This window comes from Neophocaena asiaeorientalis, unplaced genomic scaffold (genome assembly GCF_003031525.2).
Source record: "Neophocaena asiaeorientalis asiaeorientalis breed wild unplaced genomic scaffold, Neophocaena_asiaeorientalis_V1.1 scaffold78, whole genome shotgun sequence".
Taxonomy (NCBI): Eukaryota; Metazoa; Chordata; class Mammalia; order Artiodactyla; family Phocoenidae; genus Neophocaena; species Neophocaena asiaeorientalis.
The window spans coordinates 19,849,632-19,861,309 of NW_020175018.1; the positions used below are offsets into that span (position 1 = coordinate 19,849,632).

The following is an 11,678-nucleotide window of genomic DNA, read 5'->3' on the forward strand; positions in this document are numbered from 1 at the left end:
CGCGGTTTCCCGGGTCCGCCGGCCTACAGTTGGCCGGCCGCCAGGGGCGCTACCCTGCCGGCCTGGGCAAAGGGGGTGCTCAGTGCCCCTCACCCCAGGAAGTGGGCCCTGCCCGCGACGCCCGGCGCCGCTCGCATCTGGAGGCCCCCACCTACGCGAAACACCTCGGCCGCGAGGCGGTCGAAGGCCTCTGGGCCAGGTGCCCACCTGGGGGTGGAGCGTGCGGGAGCGGGCCGCCCCCGCCCGCCCCCTGCTCCTCCCCGCAGCGCAGCGGGTTTCCACACAGGACCGCTTTTGTCTGGCTGCCGGGCGGTAACCGGACACCCCTCCAGCCCGGGGCTGCCCACAACCCCAGCCCGACCTCATGCCTCCGCCCTGAGAGGAGGGCATTGGCGGATCACGTGTCCCGGCACAAGTCGCGCACGGAGAGGGGCGCGCACGCGCAGACTTGCGGGCCGCTCGGGGTCTGGTTTGCCCCGTTAGCTGCTGCGGCCAGTCACCGCCTCCCGGTCCGTGGATGCTACCCTGATGGGGGCACCTTCCTTCCCTGGCCCCCACGTTTGCCTAACCAAACCCGGGGGGACAGGTGTGAATCGTCAGGAAGATGAGACCAGGGGACCCCGGGACCAATTATTGTCCAGGATCATGTCCTTTCACTTCTCAGGTCTCTCCGCCCCACTCCGTGTCCCCTAGTCCCTCTCAGCCCCTCCAGGTCTCCTGTCCCCCCCAACACGCTCCTGGGTCTCTTGAGCCTGGGGCTCACCCTGGCCTCGGAAGGAGCTAGTCACACGTTCTGAGAGCCATAGGGGCCTCACAGGAACAAGACCCTTGGGGCAGGCTCATTACCCCCTTTTGGCTTCCCCCCACTTTTGTAACCTCAGGACACACTTGTGGTTCTGACATCAACCTCACTCTCATGGAAGTCCCCTGAGAAGGGACTGGGCCTGGCTGCTTCCCTGGGGACATGGAGGGGGCAGCTCCCCCTCCTCATGGTGGGAAGGCAGTGAGAGGGGAAGAAAGTACCCCATGCACCTCTCCTTCCGGGGGCGGGTGAGGCCGCCCACAAAGGCTGACTACTGGGTCCTTTGAGGCCGTGAACGACTGTCTGCCTGCTGCTCCTGCCTGGCGGTAACGCACCCTCCCGCTGGGACCATGGCCACCGGTAAACAGAGCCGTCGTTGTGGATGCCTCCGACAGCTGCAGGCTGGGGCAGGAGGGCCAGGCGCCTAGCACTCCCACAGCCCCTGCCCACTCTGCCCTGTGTCCCACTGGGCCACAGAGTTGCACTGGGCCCAGACCGGCCCCCCAGCCCAACCTCTCCACCCTGCAGCAGGAACACCCTTGGCTGAGGGTGGGGACCTGCAGGGCTTACCCCCGCCAGCCCTGGGCAGCAGTGGCAACTGTGGTCCTTGGCCGAGGGCCACGGGGAGCTTCCTGCTGTCTTGTTCCCAGTGTTCACTTTGGGAGGGCAAGGCGGACAACCTGGTGCCACGGGGGGCTCTGGGGCTCACACCTGGGTGGGAGACACAACTTCTATTTTGTTACCTGTAAAGTAGGGGGGCCATGCCAAACTCCCAGCCCTGTGTGCACTGGTCACAGGAAACAGGGACCTTTGCCAGTGGGGAGCTCAGCCAAGGGTGGGGGGCAAGGAGAGAAGGCTTTGACAAACATCTCAAAGAGCGCTGCTCACTGGCTCGCTTGGAGGAAAATCTGAGCTTCTCCCTTGCTCACCAGTTTGTGGGTTTGTGACAACTCAATGCTACCAGGCCACAGAGCCTCCCTGCTGCAGGGCCAGGGCCTTGCAGACTGCTGCTTGGGCAGCTAAGCCACTTTGCAGGGCACCGTGAGAACCCCGGATGCCAGGCAGTGACCCTGCACACCCCACATGCCACTGCCTGTGGCCAGCAGAAGCCGGGCCCACCTTCCTGGACTGGCATGGAGGAGGGGACTGACCAGCACTTTGACATGCTGACTCACCCTCCAGGTCAGGACTGCAGCTGCAGACCACTCTCAGGGGATGCAAAGGCTAATCTCTATGCCAGCATGCTGCTTGCCCCAACAATTCCATCCACAGATTAAGTATAGCATAACGTGTCCTAACGCTGCAGTATACCCTGATACCGTAGTGTCATGTATTACACGGTGAAGAGGGAAGCGCATTCTCTTTAGGTAGAAATAAACAGGTATTGACCCCAACACCCTTGGGTTGGTGAGCAAAGGAGGGTAAGAACCGCACTGAGAAAACCAGAATCTAGAGAGGACCCAGTGGCCACGGCAATGGAGGCTGTCCAGGGCAGACCCAAGGTCGTAATTCCCGGTTTCTTAAATGTTATGCAAATATAATGCAAGTGTACTGTTTGTAAAAGGATTGATTAAAGGTGTGACCACGTGTAATTTAACTGTTTTTCCTTCATAAATTTTTTTTCCCCCCAAACAAAAATCAAGGACGAGTAAAAACATTTGTCCACCCAGGTGTACTGGTCCGTGGTTGCCCAGAGGCCTGGGCGCTGCCCTCGTCTCCACGCAGTTCTGTTCTCTCCTGGGGCCAAGGCCTCAAGGCAACGGGCGCAGGGCCAGAGCGGTCTCCACAACAAGCCGCTGCCAGGCAGGGCCCCCTCCCGCCCTGCCCTGCCCTGCCCTCCTCTCCCCTCCCTGCCCCACCGGGCCCACTTCTCCCCTCCTCTGCCCCCTCTCCCCGGGCCCGGCGCAGCGGCCCCACGTGCTCCCCCACCTGCCCGCGACGGGTGCGGACCAAGGAGGGGGAGCAGGGAGCCACAAGGCCTCCGCCGCTCTGGCGGGGAGGGCCCGACTCCACCGACACACCCGCCCCGCCGCCCCTTGGCCCCTGAGCCCCGTATGTCTCTGCTATGAACGGCTCCGCGCCCCTCCTCGGCTCGGAGACCCCGCAACCTGCGCTCGGCCGCCCTCGACAGGGCGCAAGGCGGGCCCGGGCTTAAGCGCTCGCCCACGGGGTGCGCCCCGCCTACCTTCCCCGGGCCTCGGGCCGGCCCTCCCCCGCCCTCCCCGCTTGGCCCCTCCCGAGCCCGCGCCCCAGCCCGCGTGGGTCCCCGCGGCACTGCGGCGGTTACCAGGACGCTGGCCCAGCGTAGCCAATAGCGCCGGCCTGTCGGCGTGCTCTCCGGAGCCAACCAATGAAAGAACAAATCAATCATTTGAAACACCCAATGGACAGAGCATCGCAGAGCGAAGGGGGGGTATTTTGATAAGGAGAGCAGAGGCCGCGGCGGACCAATAAAAGGCCAAAGGCGTTGGGAAGGCGGGCGTTAGGCGGATCGATTGACGGAGCTGAAGCCAATCAAATGAGGACGCTTGCTAGCCTCGCTCTGGAAACCCAATACGAGGCTGGCGGGGGCGGGCGCGGCGGCTATATAAGCACCGGCGGCGAAGTGATGAGCATGGCATCGATCCTACCGGCACCTACCACGGGGACAGCGACCTGCAGCTGGAGCGGATCAACGTGTACTACAACGAGGCCACGGGTGAGACCCCCGCGCCCTTTCCCCACCCCCCTGCCGCCCCGCGGCCCTCCCGTCGCTGACGCCCTCCCGCCCCGCAGGTGGCAAGTACGTGCCCCGCGCCGTGCTCGTGGATCTGGAGCCGGGCACCATGGACTCCGTGCGCTCGGGGCCCTTCGGGCAGATATTCAGGCCGGACAACTTCGTCTTCGGTGAGCTGCAGGTCGGGCTGGGGGGTGGCTTGATAGCCAGGGCGCCTCATAGGTCGAGGGGTGCCCGAGGTCGTCACTTTTAGGGCCGCAGAGCCGAGGTCCTGATTCACTCTACACTCCCCGTAGAAGCGGGGTTCAAGGACACTCCTTCCTTCTCGAGTCACTCGATCCCCTGTCCTAAAGCGGCTTTGGGGGGAAGGCCCAGCTGTCCGCACGCACGGAAGGAGCAGGCAGATGTAATCTGCTAGCCATGCAGGCTGAGTCAGAGGCGTGGCAGTTCGTCTGCCCTTGGGAATTGGCGGAGGCTGCCCGAGGGAGCAGTTGGCTTGTCGTTCAACTACTTTAGCTTGAACTCTTTATTTCTAATCGGGGACGTCGTTACGTTATCCGTCTGGGGGTCCACCTGCTGTACCTGCGGGGTGGGGGAGGGGTGTCACCTCACGCCGTGTCATCTGGCCTTTTGGCACGGGTGACCAGTGGTGACCACATGCCTGGCCGAAGAGCGACTGGCTGCTCTCCTTTGCAGGTCAGAGCGGTGCCGGGAACAACTGGGCCAAGGGGCACTACACAGAAGGTGCGGAGCTGGTGGACTCGGTGCTGGATGTTGTGAGGAAGGAAGCGGAGAGCTGCGACTGCCTGCAGGGCTTCCAGCTGACCCACTCGCTGGGGGGCGGCACCGGGTCCGGGATGGGCACCCTTCTTATCAGCAAGATCCGCGAGGAGTACCCAGACAGAATCATGAACACCTTCAGCGTGGTGCCCTCGCCCAAGGTGTCGGACACCGTGGTGGAGCCCTACAACGCCACCCTCTCTGTCCACCAGCTCGTAGAAAACACAGACGAGACCTACTGCATTGATAACGAGGCTCTCTATGACATCTGCTTCAGAACCCTGAAGTTGACCACGCCCACCTATGGTGACCTGAACCACCTGGTGTCGGCCACCATGAGTGGGGTCACCACCTGCCTGCGCTTCCCAGGCCAGCTCAATGCTGACCTGCGAAAGCTGGCTGTCAATATGGTCCCCTTCCCCCGTCTGCACTTCTTCATGCCCGGCTTCGCCCCACTGACCAGCCGGGGCAGCCAGCAGTACCGGGCGCTGACGGTGCCCGAGCTCACCCAGCAGATGTTTGATGCCAAGAACATGATGGCGGCCTGTGACCCCCGCCATGGCCGCTACCTGACCGTGGCCGCCGTGTTCCGGGGCCGCATGTCCATGAAGGAGGTGGACGAGCAGATGCTCAATGTGCAGAACAAGAACAGCAGCTATTTCGTCGAGTGGATCCCCAACAACGTGAAAACAGCCGTTTGTGACATCCCACCCCGGGGGCTAAAAATGTCCGCCACCTTCATCGGCAACAGCACGGCCATCCAGGAGCTGTTCAAGCGCATCTCGGAGCAGTTCACGGCCATGTTCCGCCGCAAGGCCTTCCTGCACTGGTACACGGGCGAGGGCATGGACGAGATGGAGTTCACCGAGGCCGAGAGCAACATGAACGACCTGGTGTCCGAGTACCAGCAGTACCAGGACGCCACGGCCGAGGAGGAGGGGGAGTTTGAGGAGGAGGCCGAGGAGGAGGTGGCCTAGGGCTGCGGTACCGGGTGAGGCGTGGGAGCTGTGGGAACTCTTTATTCACTCAGCCTGTTCTCTATAGCCCCGTCTTTCTGTGTGTGTGTTTGTTCTTCTTGTCTTGACATCACGTGCTGTACAGGTACCACCATTAAAGCGTTTTCATAGTGTGTGGCTGCGCCTCTCCAGTTCCTCCCGACAGGCCTTGCGGGTGCTGTTGCCAAACGTCAGTGCGTAGTTGTCCTGCATGGCTGCGAGGGGCACCGCTGCAGCTGAGCGGGCTCGCCACGTGCGCGGGGTGAGCACACGAGTGGCTGCTGGAGGGGTCGGCCTGCGAACACGCAGCCTCCTGGGAGCTTGGGGCTGCCCTGGGCCCCTGCCTCCTGAAGGCGGGTCTGGCCTGTGCACAGGAAACCTCTAGAAGGCCAGCGTGGTCTGCGGGCGGCTGGCCTCTGTCTGACTTTTAGTGTCAGGGCTGTGAAACCCTCGTACACTGGGGAAGAGGGGACGTCGGGTAGTCCTGCCCCAAGGGAATCGTGTGGTCACACGGCTGGCCTTCTGCCTGAGGTTCAGCACGGGTAAGGGGGCCCAGCCCCGGACGCCTCCCCACAGCGACCTGTCGCCGTGACCTTGTCTGGGATGGGGGCGGGGAGCCTACTGCACTCACCGGGTATGAACCCCATGTAGAAAGGTATCAGGCCTTGGCTGCTGTAGATGGTGCTGCTAGGCCACTGCGTTCTGGGCAGCCTCTCGCCCGGGGCACGGGAGGGATTTCTGAGCAGGAACTGCGGAAACAGGCAGGCGTTGGCGTGTGCTGCCGCCCCCAGCTGGTAACCGGTGAGCAGAACGTCCCGGTGGGTGTAAGGCTGATATTCTCCTGGGAATGAGTGGCTCAGGGTCTTTTCCCCTGTCCCCAACACTGCGGGGCGGAGAGCCAAGACCTAGTCAGAAAGACGTTTGGGGGGCAGGGGCGGGCGGAGGGGGAGCAGCCTCTTTGGGCCAGGCAGAGTCCCCTCCCTCCAGGGAGGCCAGAGCGTGGAGACCTCTGTGCTCGCCCAGGGATGGTGTCCACATACCTGGCTCTTGTCAAACTCCTCCGTGGCCTGTGCGACCCCATCGCGAAAATTCATCCCTATCACCCAGGCAAACCGAGGGACAAAGCCAGCATAACCTGGGGAAGGAGGAGCCAGGGCCCTGCTCCCGATCATGCCCATCTGCCCCCGCCCGGGCATTCGCACCTGCTCCCGGGGGGTTAGGGGAGTCTGTCTGGGCTCCTCTCTCCCCCTAAACAGACAGGAATGGGTCAGCAGGAGCTCCCAGTCTCGGGGAGGGCCCTCGGGCAGCCTCACTTGCTCTCCCCAGGTCCTGCCTGGGCCCTCGGAGCCTTGCGGGTGCGTGTCGTGCCCAGGCCCCAGGCACCCACCTGAGATGGCCTTGCGCTGGATCAGGTCGGTGTGGTCCATCTGGGGCGGCCTGTGGAAGCTGCCCACATGTAGTGTCTCCCGCTGGTGGGCTGGGGCCGGGCACGCTTCCCTCCTGCAGGGGCATAGCTGGAATGGGGAGGGGCAAGTCAGCACGCCAGCCCCCGCCGGGCTCTGGCTGTGGTGAGGCTTGATCTCAGTGCTCCCAGTGTGTCTCTCAGTTACCTGGTACTGCGTGGGGGCCTCACGGGCAGGGGTGGCGCTCATCCAGGCCTCTTCCCCTAGTGCCAACCGCAGGCCCGGGTGTCCAAGGTCCCTGGAGTCCCCCTTCCTGCCCGGTGGGCAGGGAGGGTAGGGAGGGTAGGGCATGAAGCCTGCAGGCAGTGGGACTTGCCTGGATACATTCTCTCCTCCCGGCGGCCCCTGGGCATCCACCTCCTGGGGTGGGAACCGGCCCAGGATCTCACAGTTCCTGTAGGGCTTCAGACCTGTATGGACAGGGCAGCCTTGAGCCACAGCGGGCATGGGGGCGTCCCCGGGGCTGCAGGGCCGGTGGGCGGGCAGCGACTTAACTGGTGTACTGGGAGACATAGGGCTCTATCAGTTCACGGCAGGGCGTAAACGGTGGCTTGGACTTGCTGAAGTCCTCGATGGACTTGGGCTTGGCTATGGGGGACAGCACGGAGCACGGGCTCTTCGGCACGCTGGCGTCCGTGAGCAGCTGCGCCGTGGTGCGCCCATAGGTGTTCCCCACCTGGTAGCGCAGCTGCGGGTAGAAGCCGGCATAGCTGTGGAGGAGAGAGGAGCCAGTGTGGACCCAGCTTACTGGCCACGGGCAAGATCCGCGACCCGCCTACAGAATGGGGTCACAGCAGTACCTGCCGTCCGGGGCTCTTGGGGCTTGAATGGGCAGCACAGGCCAAGCACCGAGAACAGGGCTGGCCCACGGGAGGGGAGCTCTGTCATCACCACCATCGGGGGTCCCCTCCACCCAGCCATCTTTCAACAGCAAGGGTCTTAAAGATGATGCAACGGGGAGCTCTGCCCCCCGAAAGCATTGCAGGGGTGGTCTGAGACACAGGGCAGCCCATTGTACACGAGTCGGTCCCGCCAGAAAGGTATGGTGGGCATTGGGCCCGGATGGTGGCCACCCGGGAGGCTGGCGGGAGGTGGCACTTGAGCTGAGCGTCACTGAGGCCCGTGGGGAAGTGGTGTGGGCGCCATGGCTAAGCCCTGAGGGCGTCCACTGCTGCCCGGGGCCCGTGTAACGCCCAAGGGGGGTGCGTTGCTTTCCTCTTAGGAACTGCCCAAGAGAATGCAGGTTTGCCAGTGAGCTGCGCGAGGCTGGGGCTGAAGGTGAGAGCCTCTGCAGCGTCACCAGAGTTGGGTCTGGTTCTTCCCAGCCTTTTCCTCGTGCGTGGTCTGAGTGTGGGTTGGTGTGCGCGTACACTCTGGAGGCCTGTTTCTATTCTTATTTATCAGGTTGTGCCGCACAGCACGCAGGATCTCAGTTCCCTGACCAGGATCCCACCCGTGGCCCTTGCAGTGGAAGCTCAGAGTCTTAAACGCTGGACGGCCAGGGAAGTCCCCCGTTTCTGTTGTTGGCATGCGGGACACCTAGCAAGGTGGCCTGGCATCGGTGCCCATCAGTTTACTCCACATGCTCCTCTCCTCTTTAGGTTTTTAATTTTTTTTTTTTTCCGGCCGCGCGGCATGCAGGAACTTAGTTCCCCAGCCAGGAATCGAACCCGTGCCCCCTGCGGTGGAAGTGCAGAGTCCTAACCACTGGACCGCCAGGGAATCCCCAGTTCATCTCCTCTTTAAAGCGCGGAGTGCTCTATGGAAGGAGAGGCCCGCCTCCCCAGCTGTCCTCCCCAGCTGTCGCGCTGTCCCCAGTTTCTGCTCTCGACAGACGTGCTGGCCACCTGAGACGGCTGCTCCAGCAGGGCAGGTCGGCCGGTCCCTCTTGAGCCCACCCCAGCCCTCCCGCCTGGCCCCTCCGGCCCTCGGCCTCACCCCCATCTCCCTGGCCTTCCGGGTCCCCAGGCTCCTGCACAAGGGCCTCACCCTCTGGCCTCAGCTTCCTGGAGACCCGGCTCTGGGGCCCCCCTCACAGCTGAGCAGCCTTCAGCCCTTAGGCCCCGGCCTTGCTCCCCCATCCTCGGGGACCCCAGCCTCCCCGCAGGGCTCCGGCGCTTACCCAGGGATGTAGTGAGGTTCCGGCGGGAAGAGGTTGTGCTTCGGAGTAGCTGTCATCGCGCCTCAGCTCTGCCTGGGCTGCCTTCAGCCCCTCTCGTGCCTGCACCTGGCTCCATCCAGAGAGGAGTCCTTGTTGCCTGGCAACCATTGTGAAGAGGCCCGGCATTGTTGGGCAGCACCTGGGCCGGGCCCCTTCCCATTCCCTGTGAGCACTCCCGCTTTCCGGGAGGCCCGGGGAGGCGTCTCACTGAGGACAGACCTAGAGCTTGGAAAACAGGGACTGTAATTGCAGCCCAGTCGGTCCTGCTAGGTAGTGAAAGGCAGGGTTGGGTTTGAACGCTTGCTACCCGCAGGGGGCCAGTAGCCAACTGAAGGGCAGCCTCCCAGGGTGAGGCTAAGGGAGCCCCACCCCAAGCCCCCTCCTCAGATGCAAGGCCCTGGACGCTTTGGAGGCATTGCCACAAGGTTCCTGAGCCGGGGAGCTGCTGGGACTCTGTCCTGGAGGGTCTTTCCCCTGGAGCTGGGCACTATTTTCCATTTTAAAGAAATCCTGATCTGTGTGTGTGTGTGTGAGTGTGTGCGTGTGTGTACGGAGGACTTTCTAACCATAAAAACGAAGAAAAATATCATAAAGGCAACGATTAGCAGGTTCAAATACGTGTCAAAAAAACAGTATAAACAATACTAAAAGGCAGACGACCAACTGGGGAAAAAGTTTGCAGCAAGTGTTATGTGCAGACGTGATATCAGTGGAAACAACCTTACAAAACAAACCTATGAAAAATTAACACCCCAACAGAAAAATACATGTGAAATATGCCTATAGTCAACGAGGGCAGAGCCTCTGTCAAACGAATGCTGATGAAACGCTGGTGCTGCAGTTCCTGACGCTCCTTTGCCAGCATGAAGACCGCCTCTAATTTGGGAGCACAAAGGCTGCACAGGCTTTGACCCACCGCTTCCACTCGGTGCGTCTGTCCTGAGGAAATGATCCATGTTTAGCTGAAGACAGGCGTGCACGTCATCCGCCATGGCGGATGGCAGTATTTGTTACAGGGAGAACTCCCAGCTGCTCACGCCCAGTGACAAGGGCTCTGACAAGCTATACCTGCATCTGTGGGTGATTATGCCCTCAGAGAACACCATGAACCACGGGAAGGGCCCCGGAGCACAGACTGGGAGCCCCCCGCCCTGATCAAAGGTGTGTTTCCTCAAGGAAGTCTCTATCTGTCTGCCTGTCCATCTGGAGCACCTCCCGAGGCCAGGCAGGGTCAGCGTCAGATGGGAGGGCTCTGGAGAGGAAGAGACGGGGGTGCGGAGGAGGAGACGTTCTTGGCCGGGCCCCGCCTGGATGAGGCCAAGGCCAGGGCTGAGCTGGTTGGCTGGTCAGCTCTGGAGGGCGCCGCAGGGCCCGGTGTGCAGATGGACTCTCGCTCAGCCGGCCTCGTCATTGTCATTCCTTTGCGTTTCAGCCTCAGCAGCCCCAGCCGTTTGTGATACCCTCCAGCCTCTGTGCCCCCAAGAAGACAGGCCTCCCCACCTCAGGCTCACCTGGGCCGCCAGGCCTGCCTCTGGGGTGGGCACGGTCCACTCAGAGCCAACCACTGTTGCTCCACTTTTCCGAGGGCTGGGTTTTCCGCGGGGCCTCCTCCTGCGCTAGGGAGTCTCCCTGGCCCCTGCACCCTACCCCCACGCCTCCTTCAGCTGGCCCTGCACAGCTAGGCGCCCCCTGGCCCCTGCCCCCTTCTCTACCCTCTGCCAGGGCCTCAGTCCTCCCCGAAGCCCTACTAGAGTGGACCCCAGCCCCCCAGGAGACCCCAGAGTCCAGGAGAGGGGAAGGGTTGGGGCAAGAAAGCGGGGAAGGGAGGAAAGGTGGCCGAGCCAGGAGTCACGGGCGTGGGGCGGCTGAGGGCCTCCTGGCCACGGCTGACCTGCCTGGCCACCTGGCAGGTCCGGGGAAGGGCACCTCCAGGGCTGCTTCCCCGGGGAGTTCCCGGCAACAGGGTGGGGCCCATGACCAGCCAGCGAGGTCACAGAGCCCCGAGATGTCCCTGGGGGAGGGAGCCAGAGACCCTGACAATGAATTTTGACCAGAAGGCGGTGAAATTCCTGGCAAATTTTCACATCAATGGAGGCGAACGCTGGACCCATGGCCCCCTGAAGCAGAAGCCACTTGTGACTTCCCAGTAACTTCCCAGGGCGCTGGGCGGGCTGCGGGGCGGGCAGCTGGCGTAGGGTGGCTATTGGCTCGGGGCATGGTGGCCCCCAGGGGTGCAAGAGCTCCAGGCGGGCCTCAGGGTGCTAACGGGCCCCTCCAGGAAGCCCGCCCACCTGCGCCCACAGCCTGAGGGAACTGTGTGAGTGAGGGCTCTGGACCCCCAGCCCCGGGCCGGTCTGGGGAGGCAGGCCGGTTGGTGGAGGCCCGCCTGGAGGACCCAGGCCCAGAGCTTGCTTCCCGCCAGGGCTGGAGCGACGCCCTCCCGTCGTGACCGATCTGGGCGTCCCGGGCCCCACCAGGTACCCGGTGCCAGATGCTTCGGCGTGAGAGTCCTCCCCGCTGCCCCACTCTTCACCATGGGCTCGCATGCACCCGACCCGTGGTGTGCGCCCTCCCCGAAAGCCCCCGCTGTCCGCCCTCACCCCCGGAGTGGGACCCCGGCCGCCAGCGCCCCCATGACGCTGCCCCCACCGCAGAGGGTGGCGGCTGCAGGGCGTGGCAGACCGTGTGGTTCCCGAGCGAAAGCCCCGTCACCCAGAACGACTTCAACCGGGAGCAGGTTTGCCCGGCGGGTCCTGGGGTG

The 11,678-nt window shown here is 63.3% G+C and overlaps 3 protein-coding genes across 3 annotated transcripts in view; 2 read left to right on the top strand and 1 right to left on the bottom strand.

Moving 5' to 3' along the window:
• The first annotated feature begins 3,404 nt into the window (after positions 1–3,404).
• TUBB4B (tubulin beta 4B class IVb) lies at positions 3,405–5,427 on the top strand. The gene is made up of 3 exons (XM_024762559.1): positions 3,405–3,500; positions 3,578–3,688; positions 4,215–5,427. The coding sequence occupies exons 2-3, from the start codon at positions 3,628–3,630 to the stop codon at positions 5,273–5,275; spliced, it is 1,122 nt and encodes a 373-aa protein (XP_024618327.1). The 5' UTR covers positions 3,405–3,500; positions 3,578–3,627; the 3' UTR covers positions 5,276–5,427.
• Positions 5,420–8,934, bottom strand: CIMIP2A (ciliary microtubule inner protein 2A). Its single transcript, XM_024762560.1, has 7 exons — positions 8,879–8,934; positions 7,252–7,466; positions 6,904–7,166; positions 6,681–6,807; positions 6,334–6,428; positions 5,925–6,042; positions 5,420–5,508 (listed from the first exon to the last, which is right to left on the bottom strand). The coding sequence occupies exons 1-7, from the start codon at positions 8,932–8,934 to the stop codon at positions 5,420–5,422; spliced, it is 963 nt and encodes a 320-aa protein (XP_024618328.1).
• Positions 8,935–10,956: 2,022 nt separating this feature from the next.
• The window catches only part of STPG3 (sperm-tail PG-rich repeat containing 3), a 2,052-nt gene continuing 1,330 nt past the window's right edge, over positions 10,957–11,678 (top strand). The window contains 3 exon segments of the mRNA XM_024762444.1: positions 10,957–11,063; positions 11,284–11,477; positions 11,572–11,654. Coding sequence (XP_024618212.1) covers positions 10,957–11,063; positions 11,284–11,477; positions 11,572–11,654 — 384 coding nt within the window.

Excerpts from the sequence above, each read along its gene's own strand:
- TUBB4B (XM_024762559.1), top strand. The coding sequence starts at position 3,628 with ATGGACTCCGTGCGCTCGGGGCCCTTCGGGCAGATATTCAGGCCGGAC. Across the intron at positions 3,689-4,214 it reads GCCGGACAACTTCGTCTTCG|GTCAGAGCGGTGCCGGGAAC; the intron begins GTGAGCTGCAGG and ends TCTCCTTTGCAG.
- CIMIP2A (XM_024762560.1), bottom strand. The coding sequence starts at position 8,934 with ATGACAGCTACTCCGAAGCACAACCTCTTCCCGCCGGAACCTCACTAC. Across the intron at positions 7,467-8,878 it reads GAACCTCACTACATCCCTGG|CTATGCCGGCTTCTACCCGC; the intron begins GTAAGCGCCGGA and ends TCTCCTCCACAG. Across the intron at positions 6,429-6,680 it reads CCAGCGCAAGGCCATCTCAG|GTTATGCTGGCTTTGTCCCT; the intron begins GTGGGTGCCTGG and ends CTCCTTCCCCAG.